The sequence below is a fragment of the Chlamydotis macqueenii genome, chromosome 2, assembly GCF_036417535.1.
Source record: "Chlamydotis macqueenii isolate bChlMac1 chromosome 2, bChlMac1.mat, whole genome shotgun sequence".
NCBI lineage: Eukaryota > Metazoa > Chordata > Aves > Otidiformes > Otididae > Chlamydotis > Chlamydotis macqueenii.
Window position 1 is genome coordinate 83,409,129 of NC_141557.1, and position 15,494 is coordinate 83,424,622.

At 41.3% G+C, this 15,494-nt stretch overlaps 1 protein-coding gene across 1 annotated transcript in view; it reads right to left on the minus strand.

Annotated features, from left to right (window-relative positions):
* Nucleotides 1–601: 601 nt before the first annotated feature.
* Nucleotides 602–15,494, minus strand: part of BASP1 (brain abundant membrane attached signal protein 1) — a 55,115-nt gene continuing 40,222 nt past the window's right edge. The window contains exon 2 of the mRNA XM_086740351.1: nt 602–2,671. Coding sequence (XP_086596477.1) covers nt 1,928–2,662 — 735 coding nt within the window. The 5' untranslated portion in view covers nt 2,663–2,671 and the 3' untranslated portion in view covers nt 602–1,927. The remainder of the gene's footprint in view (nt 2,672–15,494) is intronic.

Genomic DNA, 15,494 nt, shown 5'->3' on the forward strand with positions numbered 1-15,494 from the left:
CAACAGAACTACTCCAGCCTGCTCCAGCAGATTTTCCATGGGTGCATGACTGCACATCAGTATTGCCAGCACAGTATAAGAACCCTGTATTCCAGAACAGAATAAAGGATAAGAATTGTGTAAGTTGTAGAGTGAATCATCCTCATTGCATGGAGAGAGTGTATGTTGAATAATTTATATTATTTTAAAACATAATTTCCATAATTTCCTTTATTGACTAAATATAAGTCCACTCATCCCTTTTGTATGTGTACCAGCTGTTTCTGTTAACCACTGCTCACTTCTCGCAAAACCTCTGCTCAGCCTAAGAGCTTATTGATGGACCGATCCAATACGCTTCTTTTTTGTGAATCCTGGGCTCTGCACTGAAATCATTGTCTGTATCCAGCAAGGACACTACTCGGCAGAAACAGCAATTATTCAGCAGCTCTGCTGAATAAAAATGGGGCAAACAGACAAAACTATTGAAAAATGTTGTTTATCCTAGGCTAAACATCTGCTTACCTACACAAGGTTACTCATATTTGGAATACACAGAATTGGCCTAATGTGGCAGCTGCGGTTCATGTCCCGTACAAAGGCAATGGGGAAAAGAGCAAAGTGTATCAGCACTAGGAATATTTTAATAGGACTAGGATTAAACATAATTGCTTCATTTTAAAAGATCAGTTTATCAATTCTACTGCCTAACTCCCAGTTAAAACCCAGTCAGCATGCCTCTGGCTCTTTAAAATAGCAAGAGAGCATTTTTGGCCATGTTAAGGCAAGCAAAAGCCATTTCTACTTTGTCTGGGATAAAACACATACGAGATGTGCTGTTCATTTGCCACTTCTTCCAGCCTCACCTGTGAATGCTTGTGGCTGTTGAAGTAGGAGTTTATGGCAGCGTGTTTCTAGGATCACGCAGTTCATGATTCTTTCTTTACCTCTACTTCGCTATAAATAGGACAGTAAGAAGCCCCAGATGTAATACTTCTTCTCAGAGTGTAAGCATCTCCTTCATCTAGTTCCCAAAAGGTAAAAGTGAAGATTTAATCAGTCTTTACACTTTTCTATTTTTTAAATTATTTAACTTTTATTACTGTTGCACCATTTATACAATTACATATAATTTCAATGCATCCATTGTACATTTTGTTTTTTCATTTTTTTTCCAATGAGTGTGTGTTGGTGTCTGTGACACAGAATGGAAGAGAAACTGGAACTGCAATGAACGCAGACTTTTTCATTTCCACTGACCAATAAACAGAACTACAGGTGCACCCAACCACGGACATGCATTAACTCGTCATGAGAAATCTAGGTAGGCTAAGTAGGATGAGAATGCTTTTTACTCCCAAAAAATATTTGGAGAGGAAGAATTGGAGGATTGGCATTGAGAAATATGTGGACAGCTAAGTGGGTTTTGTCTGAAAGTTGGCATTCATCCACTGCATAAAAAAAATATCAAAATAAGAAAGGCTGTAAATAAAAAAACCACAGAAAATACTGCTTTCAAAGATCTGATTGCCTTGGCACAAACCCAGTGGGCAGAATCAAACGCATCACTCCCAAACCCCATTACAGAACAAAAAGAAGATTTTGAAACATTGGTGGAGTGCATTTACAGCAGTTCAGATACAAAAGATGTGCTGTACTTTCAGACATCCATTTATTTTACTTTTTTTTTTTTTAAATCCAGGACTTGTGTCAAGTTGGCAGAAAGTATATTACATATTTCCCCACAAAAATACTATTTGGATTCTCCCCGCTCCCTCCCTCCCAACTTGGTGGGACATCCTTTTCATTTTTTCTTTTTTTTTTCTTCTCCTTTTCTTTCTGGGCAATACATATTTGTTATTTCAGATCTGAAACGAGTTAGTATAGCTGAAAAAATAAAAAAAAGACACAGGTTGTTTTAAGTGGTTGTTTCAACAGGCTGTCCAATTTAATCTTGCACCGCTATGGTTTGATCCGAATTAGTCGCTGGAACTTCAGAAGGTTTCACTTCCTCTGGTGGGGCTGCAGGGTCCGAGGCCTTAGCAGTGGAACTAGGTGCTGCTGTTGCTGCCGCGGTCTCCTTGGAAGAAGGCGCAGCCTCGCTGCTGCTAGGTTTTGAGTCTGAAGCTGGAGCCACTTCACTTTTAGTTTCTTGGGCTGCAGGCGTTGCGGGAGCCTCAGTCTTTTTGGCTTCCCCTTCCTCTTTGCTCTTGTCATCTGCTTTACTGGGAGCTGTGGCTTCTGAAGGCTGGGAAGCTTTTGCATCGTTGCTAGGCTCAGAAGTTTTGGGTGCTTCGCTACTGGCAGCAGGAGCAGAGGTTGCAGTTGGCTCCTCTTGCTTGGGTGCCTGTTCATTGTTCTTCTGTGGCTCTACTTTCCCATCAACAACAGACTCTGACTTCTCTGGTTCTGGTTTCTGGGTTTCTTCCTGGGTCACTGTTTTCTCCTTCTCCCCTTCTTTTTCTTCCGTCTTATTGGCAGCGACCTGAGTATCCTTTTCGCCCTTCTCCTCTTTGTTGTTCTCCTTCACTTCTGTGGTCTCTGTGGTTTGCTGGGCATCCTCAGCCTCCTTTGGAGTTTCCTCTTCCTCAGCTGCTGCTCCTTCAGCCTTCTTGTCTTTGTCTTTTGCTTTTTCATCATTGACACTGTATCCCTTCTTCTTCTTGCTCAGTTTGCCTCCCATATTGGAGCTCTGTAACAGAAAAGAGGAGTAGGTGGTTACTCAAAGCCCAGCATTTATCACCAAGAGAATCATAATCACATCAGCTGAGGTGCAAGAGAAAAATTGATGCTGGCTCCTGAAAAGGAGACCTCAACAGGTTTGGTCAGATGTTATCAACTGAACGCACTGATGCTGCTGAGTACCACCACCTCTGAGCTTACATTCCACTCAGCCCTGCAGCATTTCAGCCAGCAAAATCCCTTCTGCCATATCCCTTTATAAACAGTCCTTCTCTGAAACCCTCTAACCCTCATTACTTTCCAGGGGGGAGAGAGAAGATGACAGAGGACAACATAATTATGATCTATTGTGTACCGAGAAAGGGATATAAAGGGTGAAAGTAGAAAAAAAAAAAAAGTATTTATATTCAGGTTGGGCACAAACTGAATTTGACTGTCAGTCTTGACATCCACCCCTGGTTAACACAAAGTCCACTATTCCTCTAGAAAAGGCTATGAACAAGCATTGCACTAAGGTTTGGAAAGATCGAACCGAGCCTACAGTCAGTGAGAAGGCTGTTGTTCTTCCTAAGACAGAAAACTGCAACTCCGCACTCCACTCTCACCACCTCTTACCCACACAGCCAGCTCCCAGAGGAGCTACAGCCTATGTGCCGGGCTCATGGTGCCTGGAGGCCAGGTGCCCATCCTTCCTCCACCCAGAGGGGTGCAGGCACTACGCTTCAGCAGCCCCAGGAGTCCACATGCACGGAGCTCCCACCCAGTCCCTTCCCACCCCACAGTCCCCGCAGTGTCCACCCGCCGGGAGGCCCGCATTCCCACATGCAGCAGCACCTCACAGACCCCCCGCAGCAGGATGGGAAACAGAGAGCTTGAAACACAGCAAGCCTGTGGCCACTTTGTACGACAACAAAAGCAAATACGGGCACTCCTGAACTCAGGCCTACACATAGCATGTGACAGGATGCAATAAAAAATAGGGAGAGGGAAAGAGGGGTGCGTGCTTTGTAGCCTCTGCTCAGGGTTTGCAAGCATGACAAGTGAGCTAGTACACAGTTCAGTTGGTTAAAAGAAGTTGAGCACGTATATAACCACATCAGTATTTATATACCCTTTCTGTAGGAGTCTCAACTAAGAATAAAGACAATTTTCCACAGTACTTCGAAGCAAATTTTGTCTATTAAAACAGGAGGAGACATAGATATATTGTGTCATTAATGAACACTAAAATTTCTATGATTGCCTAAAAAATACACTTCTGGTATTAAATATATCATTCATACTCAATGAAAGGTTAAAAAAAAATACCTAGTTTTGTACCATTTGAAAATAGTGGAGAAGGTGATTTTTTTTCAAAATACTGTCAAACAAATGTTTAATTTAAGAGTTTCTCCAAGGGAACTGGATCATTCTAATTTTCTGTTTTGCAAAGGTAGTCTCATAGCTAGTCTCAGAAGCCCTATATTTCGCACATGCTTGCCAAAATTGTGAATACAAACCAGTAAAAATTCATAGGAGGGCTCACAGAAGGCTAAATAATAAATAATTTTTAATACCACTACGAACTAGCTGTCTCTCAGTAGATTTTCTGCTACCACACATACAAGGCACAGGCACAGCCCAACAGCAGATTTTCCACATCTTGGGCAAAAATGAGATATTATGGCCAGCGCAGACCTTTCTAATTTCAGCTCTCAAGAAGAATAACAATTCGCAAATACTGTTGAAAGTTTAGCACACAGGCCTGCAAAATGGCAACCTAATGTTACTGAAACACTACTTTGTCTTCTGAAATTCTATGGAGAACAGCAATAAAAGGATTAACTTCCACAGAGCCACAGTAGAGCAATTTAATCTCTACCTTCACGGCACAGATAACAGCTTTTTAGGTATTTAGGACAGGCTACAGACATTAGTTTGTTATCTGACAAATTCACAGGCTTCTTGTTACTCCACAAATATTGCTCTAGCTTATTGTTTACGTATAGTTACAACCAAATACTTTGAAAGAGCTTTTGCAGATCAGCAGGATCAGAGATTTATATTAAAGTCACGTGTGTGTATCCCAATTTGCAATCCCTAATTAAGCTTGTATTTGTTTCCCAGCAAAGCCCAGACAGTGGGAGCCTAATTTTATTTACTGCATCTTCTGTATTTTTCCAGATTTTGCTATTTCATGGATAGTGGTAACTCACCACAATTTATATTTTCTTCCACAAAAAGCTTTTAACCTCAGATACAGACTGGCTCCAGAAAGTGTATGCCAAATGACCTTCAATAAGCAGAGAGGCATGCATATGAGAAATGTGCTCCTAAACCATGAGAAGAAACACACACTGTCTTTGCTCAGAGGTATGCTGTGAAATCACTGTGTCTCAATTTGCATCACGGCCAGCTGGCTGGCGATACTGGAGCACAAGATGGGGATGAGGTTCAGAGACTATCATTATGCTCTATTAGTAAACATTTACAGTTACAAATGGGCTGCCACCTTCCAGCATATTTTCAACTACTTTATACAGAATAGATTCGCTCCTTGTGACACTGAATCTTACCTTTCCCTATTTAAAAGCCTTCTAGATCATCGTTATAGCTATGCCAGGAGGCTATCATGCAAAAGCACAGCAATCTTCAGGGTCATCGCCCAGCCCCGCAGGTAGCAATGCTATGATGTTCCATTCCCCCTTTATCTGAATTACAAATACTCCTCCTCCTCTCTCCAGCCTCCTGATAATGTATCTGGGCTTCCCTGTCACATTCTCCAGAAACAGCTCCCACGTGCTCCACTGCCTCAAGCAGATGCTGATCTATCCCCTGTCCCACCTTGACTGTGCCTGAAGCACTACTCTGAAAGCTCCAGTGCAACGGGTCTCAGGGTGTAGCAGACACAAAGCAGGCCTTTAAAAGTATTTTTAAATTACAATGAGCTACACCTGGAAGAAACGTACCATGTAGATCAAGCCACCTAACTACCTCTGTGCCTGTCCTGGCTATTCTTGCAGGCATAATCCTGTGTGGTGCCATATGGAAGTGAACCTCAGTGAAATGTCTCACAAGTGAAACAGAGAGCAAAGTGCATTAAGTCACTGAGCTATGTATTCATATTGCACAAAATATGGTGGAGAGGTTAAATATAAAACAAAATTAAAAAAAATAAAATAAATGAAAGGCAGAAAGTCATAGAATCATAGAATGGTTTGGGTTGGAAGGGACCTTTAAAGGTCATCTAGTCCAACACCCCTGCAAGAAGCAGGGGCATCCCCAACTAGATCAGGTTGCTCAGAGCCCCATCCAACTTGGCCTTAAATGTTTCCAGGGATGGGGCATAGAATCATAGAATCATAGAATGGTTAGGGTTGGAAGGGACCTTCAAAGGTCATCTAGTCCAACCCCCCTGCAAGGAGCAGGGACATCCCCAACTAGATCAGGTTGCTCAGAGCCTCATCCAGCCTGGCCTTGAACGTTTCCAGGGATGGGGCCTCCACCACCTCTCTGGGCAACCTGCTCCAGTGTTCTATAACTCACATCGTAAAAAATTTTTTCCTAATTTCCAATCTAAATCTACCCCCCTCTATTTTAAAACCATTACCTCTCATCCTATTGCAACAGGCCCTACTAAACAGCCTTTCCCCATCTTTCTTGTAGGCCCCCTTGAGGTACTGGAAGACCGCTATCAGGTCTCCCCGGAGCCTCCTCTTCTCCAGGCTGAACAGCCCCAACTCTCTCAGCCTGTCCTCATAAGAGAGGTGCTCCAGCCCTTTTATCATCTTCATGGCCCTCCTCTGGACCTTCTCCAACTGGTGGCATCCACCACCTCTCTGCGCAACCTGTTACAGTGCTCCAGTTCCACCCTCATTGTAAAAAAAATTTCCTAATATCTAATCTAAATCTACCTCCCTCTATTTTAAAATCATTACCCCTCATCCTATTGCAATAGGTCCTGCTGAAAAGTTTCTCCCCGTCTTTCCTATAGGCCTGCTTTAGTTACTGGAAGGCTGCTATAGGTGTCCCCAGTACCTTCTCTTCTCCAGGCTGAACAGCCCCAACCCTCTCAGCCTGTCCTCACAGGAAAGGTGCTCCAGCCCTTTCATCATCTTTTTGGCCTCCTCTGGACTCGCTCAAACTGGTCCACGTCCTTCTTATGTTGGGGACTCCAGAGCTGGATGCAGTACTCTGTATTACTACCTATACATTAACACTTGCAAGAGTATAGACCTTTTTGCTCCCTCCCACCAAAGGACTAAAGTCTAACAGAAAGGAGATACCCTGTCTGTCTCAGAGAGTCTGATGGCCTTGGCTCTCTTGCTCAGCCTCTCTCACTTCCCCTGCCTCTCCCTAACCCCCATAATCATTGCATCCACCTTGTGAATTGCAGACCCAGGGAAAACAAAAAAAAAATGCCTACCACTACTTACCATACAGACTAAAACCCAGTATGGCTTCAGTTATTTGCACTACCATTGACAGACAGTGGTTTTGAGCTAGCTCTAGCAGCTACTAGCTGAGTGCAAAGCACATCCAAAAGGAAGATCCTTGAAAACGCTGGGGCTGAGCACCCTTCCTGTAAAATGGCACAGCATTTGATGGCGGTGCCTCTTCACTACTGCACAGAAAAGGGTCTAGAGAAAAACAGTCAAGAAGCAGATTTTATACAGAAGTTGCAATGTATCAGTTATTTTGAAGGAACTTTGATGAACCAGTTGACAGAGCAGCATATGAGAAGAAAAAGGTTAAATACAACACTTTGAAGTTACAAGAGACTTCATCTGCTTTTCAGTGTGCTCAGTATTCTTTGACCACATTGCTCATCTCATGGAAGAAGAAACAGGTTCAGAAACCACTGTGGAAGACTTCTACAACAGGAACAAAGATTTATTCAGTTTCTATGAGCTGCTGGTCATTGTGCTTATCCTGAAGTTACCATTCACCCCCAGAAAGCAAGCTCCTGGAGAGCTTGCACAGCTACCTTTTTATTGTATATAATAAATAATCTAACTATATTTGTATTACAAAATATTGTGTCTACAGGTGACCTAGAGCACACTAAGGACTTTGAAAATTGAATATTTTTTATAATCAGTATTTTTTTCCTGGGATAACAGTGCCAAAAACAAAAGAGATAATGCCGATAAGACTGTAATACAGCAGGAAGAAGAACTCATAGAACATTTCAGATGTTACGTTTGAAGACTGAGCTGATTTGATGGAGATGAATCCCTGGAACACAGGCAGCATACATTTGTACAGTTTGGGGTAAGAAATGTTATTTCAAAGTTTTTTATTTTAAATTCTGCTTTCATATTGAAAAAGTCCCTAGAATTAGACTCTCACTGTCACTCCCTTCTGTCAGTAAAGATTTGTCTGCTCAATCAGATTTCTTATCAGCTTATAAATTTCTAATCATTTCATTTAGCATACACTTTCACATGCCATGAAAGGGTCTGGCTATTACAGGAATGGACTTGCTATCACCCTCATTCTCAGTACAGAGAACACTGCACCAGGTAAAGACAAAAACACAGATATCACCAGTAAATTATCACAGTCTGATTGCCAAAGCTAAACTTCTAAAGATTCTGTTCAACTTCATGCAACGTGTGGTGAGCTCAGTCCACCTCCAGAAAAACCAGTTCAGGAAGACAATAGATATCTTCTGAAATCCCACTGCCTTCAGCGCAATGTAGGCATGTGCAGTAAGTCAGGCCAAAACAGCCCTTGCACAAGCCTTTTCTCAGGGATGAGTTATCTCACATAGCCTGCAGACAAGAGCTGTAAAATGCACATCTCTCCCAAGGCAGGGTTTCAACACTCCAAACCAAAGGAAATACCATCTCAGAAACTGCCCCATCCCCCAGATACTCAAAATAAATAAAACTATTTTGGAGACACCATTACATCTCTGTACCTCATTAATCCACCCTACACTTCTGTTTTAAAAAATAATGCAAGTTGTTACAAAGGAACTTAAGGAAACAAGGAATTTCCAGACAGATTTTTTGAAAGATTTTCTGAAACTTCTATAAAAAAAAAAGAACTTCCTACTTCTCAAAATATGCAGTACAATTTCATACTTCCCATTACATACACTCAGAGACACTCCTACCTCATGACCCCAGGTCAATCAGTTTACCAGGTTAATGTTAGAAAATGTCTGTAGCATATCCCTAGACAGAATTAGACTCACTAGCTTTGTCTTTTAGTAACAAAGCTAAAGGTTTTCTGTTCTTTCTCAGTTACGCTCATACATCTTCCTTTTTGGAAATAGCAGAACAGAAATGCTAGATCTCATTCAGGTTCAACCATCACACCTCTCCTTACCTCTCCTCTCTGAACCTCTCCTCTCTTTTTATTATTCTCCTTTTTCTCTTTTTTTCCTTCTTTCTCCTTCCTCCTTTCCTTTCCTACTCTACCCTACCCCACCCTACCCTACCCTCTTGCTCTGTGCTCTTCATGTTTCAGAGCAGCGATGGGAACCAGCTCCTGTACGGTCAGGAGGGTTGTGGTGCAGTGCAAGGAAGGCAGCAGGGACCACACACCCGACCACCTCTCCCTGCCAAAGAGAGGGCTGGGCATCTCTTCATGCAATTCCACACCTGCAAGGCTGTGAGCAGCACACACCTTCACATGGCAGTTACATACAGCTGAGGGTAACAGGATGTTCATTAGATGCACACAACAAAAGATGGCCTGTGGTCTCCACGTGCTCTGGTTGTTCAAGTTCAGCCCTTAACACTGAACAATTCGGTGTGTTTACTGGTGTGAGACACACGATAATAAACTGGGAACACCTTGGCTTGGCACTTCTGCTGTTTTCTCCACAGACCACGGATATTTTTTTTCTCCTTTCCTCAGCATGTGCACAGTCTTGCAACTGCTATGCCTCCTTTCCTTCCTTCAAAGCCTCATGAATCCCAAGATTTAGTAGAGGAGCATAATGAATGTTTAAAACACAGAAATTGTGCTCACTTGATTTTCTAATCTTGATCTTTAAAATAACTCAATTACAATTTTGGTACTGTCCCGTTTTCTTTTAATATGCAGCCAATAAAGGAATTCTAAGAAGTAATATTTCCAAGTCTAAGGGTTTAATTCTCAGACAGATTTCAGTTCTGTTTTTCTCTGATAAGAAGTAGAATACATTTGATGAAAATTCCTTCAAAAAAAAAAAATAGAAAAAAAAAAAGGAACTTCAATTTTTATAATATTTTTAAATTCCTGGAGACACATACATTACACAAAAATGGGAAGAATTATGTTCTTTTTTTTTAATATGGGCCATTTGTCATTAATATATCTAAATGATGATCACTGATAATAGACTCCAATTATCAGAGTTGTAATAATTTAAGCACACTGCAGGCTGATAAAAAAAAAAAAAATTGTGCCTGGCTATTTAAGAACTTGTACATGAGTAACTGCTTCATTTGAGAAGCATAATTACGAATAATAGAGCAAGTTATCAGAAAAGTAATAATCACATGACAATTATTTTGAGAGTAAATTAGAATGTTGTACCTCAGATATTACTAAGGTTCCTGTGAAATACTCGAGCTCCAAGGTATGCATTAATTCATCCATTAGGAACCTAATTTTCCAAGTATAGGAATGGAATGAAGACCAGCAACTTCATTACAGGCAAAAGTTTTGCCAAAATTATCAATTCATTTAGCATCAACCTGAAACCACAAACACTTTGCACATATAATTCGTCTTTGCACCCTGTGTGGAAAAAAAGCTAACTAGCTAGGCAGAATTCCTAAATAACAACCTGTTTTGGTGTTTCATGATCCTCACTGTAAAAAATGTTTTCCTTATATCTACTCTAAATGTACCCTCTTTTAGTTTAAAACCATTACCTCTTGTCCTATTGCTACAAGCCCTGCTAAAAAGTTTGTCTTCATCTTTATTATAAGCCCCCTTTAAGAACTGGAAGGCTGCTAGAAGATCTCCCCGGAACCTTCTCTTCTCCAGACTAATCAACCCCAACTCTCTCAGCCTGTCCTCATAGGAGAGGTGCTCCAGCCCTCTGATCTTCTTTGTGGCCTTCCTCTGGACTCACTCCAGCAGGTCTACATCCCTCTTATGTTGGGGGCTCCGGAGCTGGACACAGTACTCCGGGTGAGGCCTCACCAGAGCAGAGTAGAGGGGCAGAATCACCTCCTTCAACCTGGTGGCCAGGCTTTTTCCACTACTCAGTCTGACTCTGGTCAGACACCAGCACTACTTCAGCTGTAGGAAAGTCTGCAGAAACAAATACATCAAGGTACCACCTTATGCAGTCTCTGTGTGTCATCCTATATGAAAGCCACTTTAGTGAAGTACTGACCTGTGTGCTGCAGAGCCACTCTGTAGGATCGTGCTCCTGAATGTAATACATCTAATTTCTTTAAGCCAGTACACCCTCAGCTTCTCCAGCTACAAAGCCATCTTGCAGAAAACATGAGCAGAACATGGACCAATATAGTCTTGCCTTCCTGAGTCAACAAGAGGCATGAAAGAAATGCTCTGCTGTGTGCAAACTCCCCACTCACCCCAGGCAAGGCTATGCTTTGTAGACAGACACAACATCTTTTACTGGACCAGCAAATATGGACAGAAATAACATCAACCCTATTCTCCTTAGACAATTGCCTACAGTTGGTCCATTTTGGTGTTAGCACTATTTGATATTTTCCTATTGCTGGTTTCAAATCAGAAATGCACTGGGTTTTCCACAAATGTTTCGGTTTTTTTTCAGGGATCCAACACAACACTATATTGCCCAGCAACACAGATACTGCCAGTTCCTCCAGTTTCATCCCCGGCAGCTTCCACGAGGCTGTTTTGCATTGTTTATAACAGAAACATGAGCCACATCAAAAACTGAACAACACAGAAGCAGCATAAAATAGGTTATTTTTACAGTGCAGTGCATGTGTTGCTCAGCCTTGCATTCAGCTCATCCAATGCTCTGATTGCTTAAATTAAAAATGCTGCCATCAATTTCTATTTGCCCCATCTGCCCCATTCAGTCTACCAGCCATCCTACAGACTTGAGACCCAGTTCACATTGAAAGCATTCCTCCTATATTGAGATTGACTGCATACATGCTTTTTGTTGAATAATAAAAGCAGCTTGCAGACATACTCATGCAGGTACACACATGCAGCCGAAAGTCAGTGTGCCCTAGACAGAGATCTTAATCACACTATTGTTAGGCGCACAGTTGGAAGGGGAAACTTTGCTGTAAACATCTGTTTTGCAGAGACTGAGATTAATTTTACAAGAACACCTCTTGTAGAAACAGTTTGCAGGCTTCAGAATAACCTGAAAGACTAAGTAAAAAACATAAGCATGTGTCGCCTCCTTATTCTTTCTATGTTGCCACATCATTTGGGGGTTTCTGCATGACTCCTCAGGAAGCAGTTTAATAAATATTTTATACTAGCCAAAGCTTTCTAATCTGTATCCTAGAATTTGGTTCCTAAATAGGAAATGATGCAAATTTCAGAGGTGCTTATTACCCATATCTTTCAAACTGTTCAGGTCTCAGGAATATGCACAGTTGAGGGAGAGGCGAGATTCCACACATACTATTCCAATTATGGCCAGCCACTTTTTGCCTCCTTCAAATACTTAAGACACCACCACCATGTCTAATTACAAAAACACACAAGGTGATGAAAGCCTAGACAATGGGATAACTTCCTTCTAACTCACATTTTGCTCAAATTTGGTCCCTCCAGCCCTATCTCTATCATGGATCTCCATACCACAAATATGCTTGGCTTGCAGACCCCTCAACTGATCTGAGTGTCTCCAAACAAGACACTCCAAAAATGTAACAGTCAGATGCTAGTAAGCAACAAAAATATTAGCCTCCTCCACACTACAATCCTAGTGAAGAGCAGATGTGGGAAGACCTCACACAGGCTAAGACAGTTGGGGCTGTTCAGCCTGGGGAAGAGAAGGCTCCAGAGAGACCTTATAGCAGTCTTCCAGTACCTAAAGGGGGTTTATAGGAAAGATGGGGAGAAACCTTTTTGCAGGGCCTGTTGCAATAGGATGAGGGATGGTTTTAAAATAGAGGGAGGTAGACTCAGATGGGACATAAGGAAAAATTTTTTTTACAATGAGGGTGGTAACACTGGCACAGGTTGCCCAGAGAGGTGGTGGATGCCCCATCCCTGGAAACATTTAAGTCCTGAAGGGACTGCACACTGGGATAGGGAATTTTTTCAAGCTTGACACCTATCACTTCTGTTTCTCTACCCTCATCCTGAATAAAGAACATATAGTACAAGGCACATGAGATTTCAAATTCATGCTTTCTATTAAAAAAAAAAGTACTATACACTCCTCATTTACATGTTTTCTTCAAGAGCAAAGGTTCTTGGTTACTATTTGCATAAATAGCAAACTTAGCTGCCATTTCCTTAACAAGGACATGCAAAGCCACATTCACTTTTTGAAAAAGGCCTTAGGGTATTTAACTAGGGAACTGTCACTGAAGACAATTATTTATGGGAATCTACATTTACATTATATCCATTTAACATTCCACACTTTAAAAAAAAAAAACCTGTATTACTTAAATGGCCATTTAACTGCTCAAACCAGTTTTAATTAAACTTGAGACAGTCAGAATATAAATTACAGTATGCTATAAGAAATTGATACATTAACTTTGAGATCTTAGGACTACCAGCTTAACTTTGAAAATGGATTCTCCAAGTGACCACTAAATTGTTCAGCATTTTTCTTTCCCATCTCTAGGCTGCTCATGGTGCTGCTCACTGGAAAAGCTGTACACCAGCTGTAAGGAAACATCCTATAGCTAGGAGCAGGACTCTTAACAGACAGCTCAGTGCTATGATAGATCATGACTGTCCTTAGACTATCTATTTCCTTCTTCTGTTTGCACGGCGCCCTCACTGATTCTCAGGTTTTTTTTCTTTTTTAAATACAAGCTACATGGACCGCACAGCGTTTCTGACTGCAGCACATCACCCCACAATTGCGCCACAGAAAGGAAGAAAAGAGGGAAGCAAGACGAGCCACCATCCACCTAAGGCAGCACGCTCTGCGTGTCCTGGTGTTCATGAGAACATCGCAAGCGCTTCCTTACAAACTGCACAGTATCTAGTTTACTCAGCAAAAGAAAAGATCACCAATTTAAAGGAAGTATTTGTTGTTGACTTCTTTATTCCCTTACCTAACTATTAAAGTATTTTAATGTTTAGGACCTAGTTAACACATTCTTTATTTCCTTTTATCTGTTTCAGCTCTGTATTAAGCTGTAGCACTAGGTTTTCTCTATCTTTCATCAAAAGGAAATGATTGAAAATCCACTCGATGCTCCAGGAGGTACCACAGATTCAAGTTTAGACATTGGAGGAGGTTGGTTGATGTAAAAAACCAAACACCCACAGTTCTCTTCTCCCAAATCTCCATCACAGAACATGCAGCTGCTTCAGTTACTGGTGATGAGCCCACCTTCCTAATAGCCTCAGCCTTGAACACTGCAATGGCATTCCTTAGAAGCAAAGGTATATGCAAGAGCCATGGGATGAAATCAGTTTCATCCTCCAGCTAATATGCAATTGCTCATGACAGTTCAATTAGTCATTGGCAGATTATTTTGAAAATACTTGCAAGTTGATCATTGCATTAGAAAGCTGTGTGCACTTAGGTCTGTAGGACAGAATTACACATTGTGCCTTTGGTGTCATTGAACCTACTTACCACTGCAGCAGCACTTACAGGGTGTTTTGTACTGACTTCCTGAAGAGCTGCTGCATTTCTCCTTGGAATAACAACTTTTGACTTTTAGTCCTCTGTACAAAGTTTCATTTCAGACAAAAAATCCTGTACAGAAGTCAATGCATACAAGTCACGGTTTGCGTAACATCAAAACTACCTATAATTAAACCCTGCCAGACTTTGGGCTGAATTACAAGTACTTTTCATGTTGTTAAGAAAAACCTCCTCCTCGTGACCACAGTATCAGTGTCAGCACCTTATCAGCTCTCAACTTCTCACAGCTCTGTTGTAATCATGTCTTGTAGTAAAGACATGCTCAAAGGAAATGAAATGCAAGCCAGAATGCTCAACATCTTGGAAAATTTTTTTATATTCATGTTCCTGGACACTCATTTGTGCCATTTACATTTTCTACTAGCCCGTAGGTTGGCCTATTATATGAAGTTTGTCACTTGGGTCATTCTCACTTCCTGGTTCTCACACTAGCACAATATGGGGGTTTTTAAAACAGCATACATTTAACACAAAAGAAAATCTCACATTCCAGACTTTCTTTTTTGATCTTATTTACAATGCATATTTATACTGGATTTTGACTTTTTTTTTCCCTCCTCCCCCTCCATTTTTTAAACAAAGCATTACATTCAGACTACCAGGCTTACCGGTTTCAGTTTATTCACTGGGGGAGGATTAGCAAAATAACATGGAACCAGTACACAACAATCACTGGCAAGCAAAATGCATTAAGCATCTGATTTCTCTTTGTGTCTTACAAATATCTCTCTCTCTCTTTTTCACCACTACTCATTTGCACTCCTCTAATGGCTGTTCAAAACACCAGGATGTCTTAGGCAATCTTTTATTAAGACTGGCAATATTTGCCAAAACTTGAGAAATGAGAGCTGCATTTCAAAATCCAGATGAAGAACTGTTGGTATGCATAAACAAATGTTGTCTTGTGGAACCTATTACACTCCTTCAGTGCCACAATTTGGTGATAAGCTACACAAATTCAGAGACCCCCATAGATGGTTGAGAGGAGAGGCAGAGTTTGCTTTTTAGTTCCAGTGGTGCAAGCTGACAAGAGTGC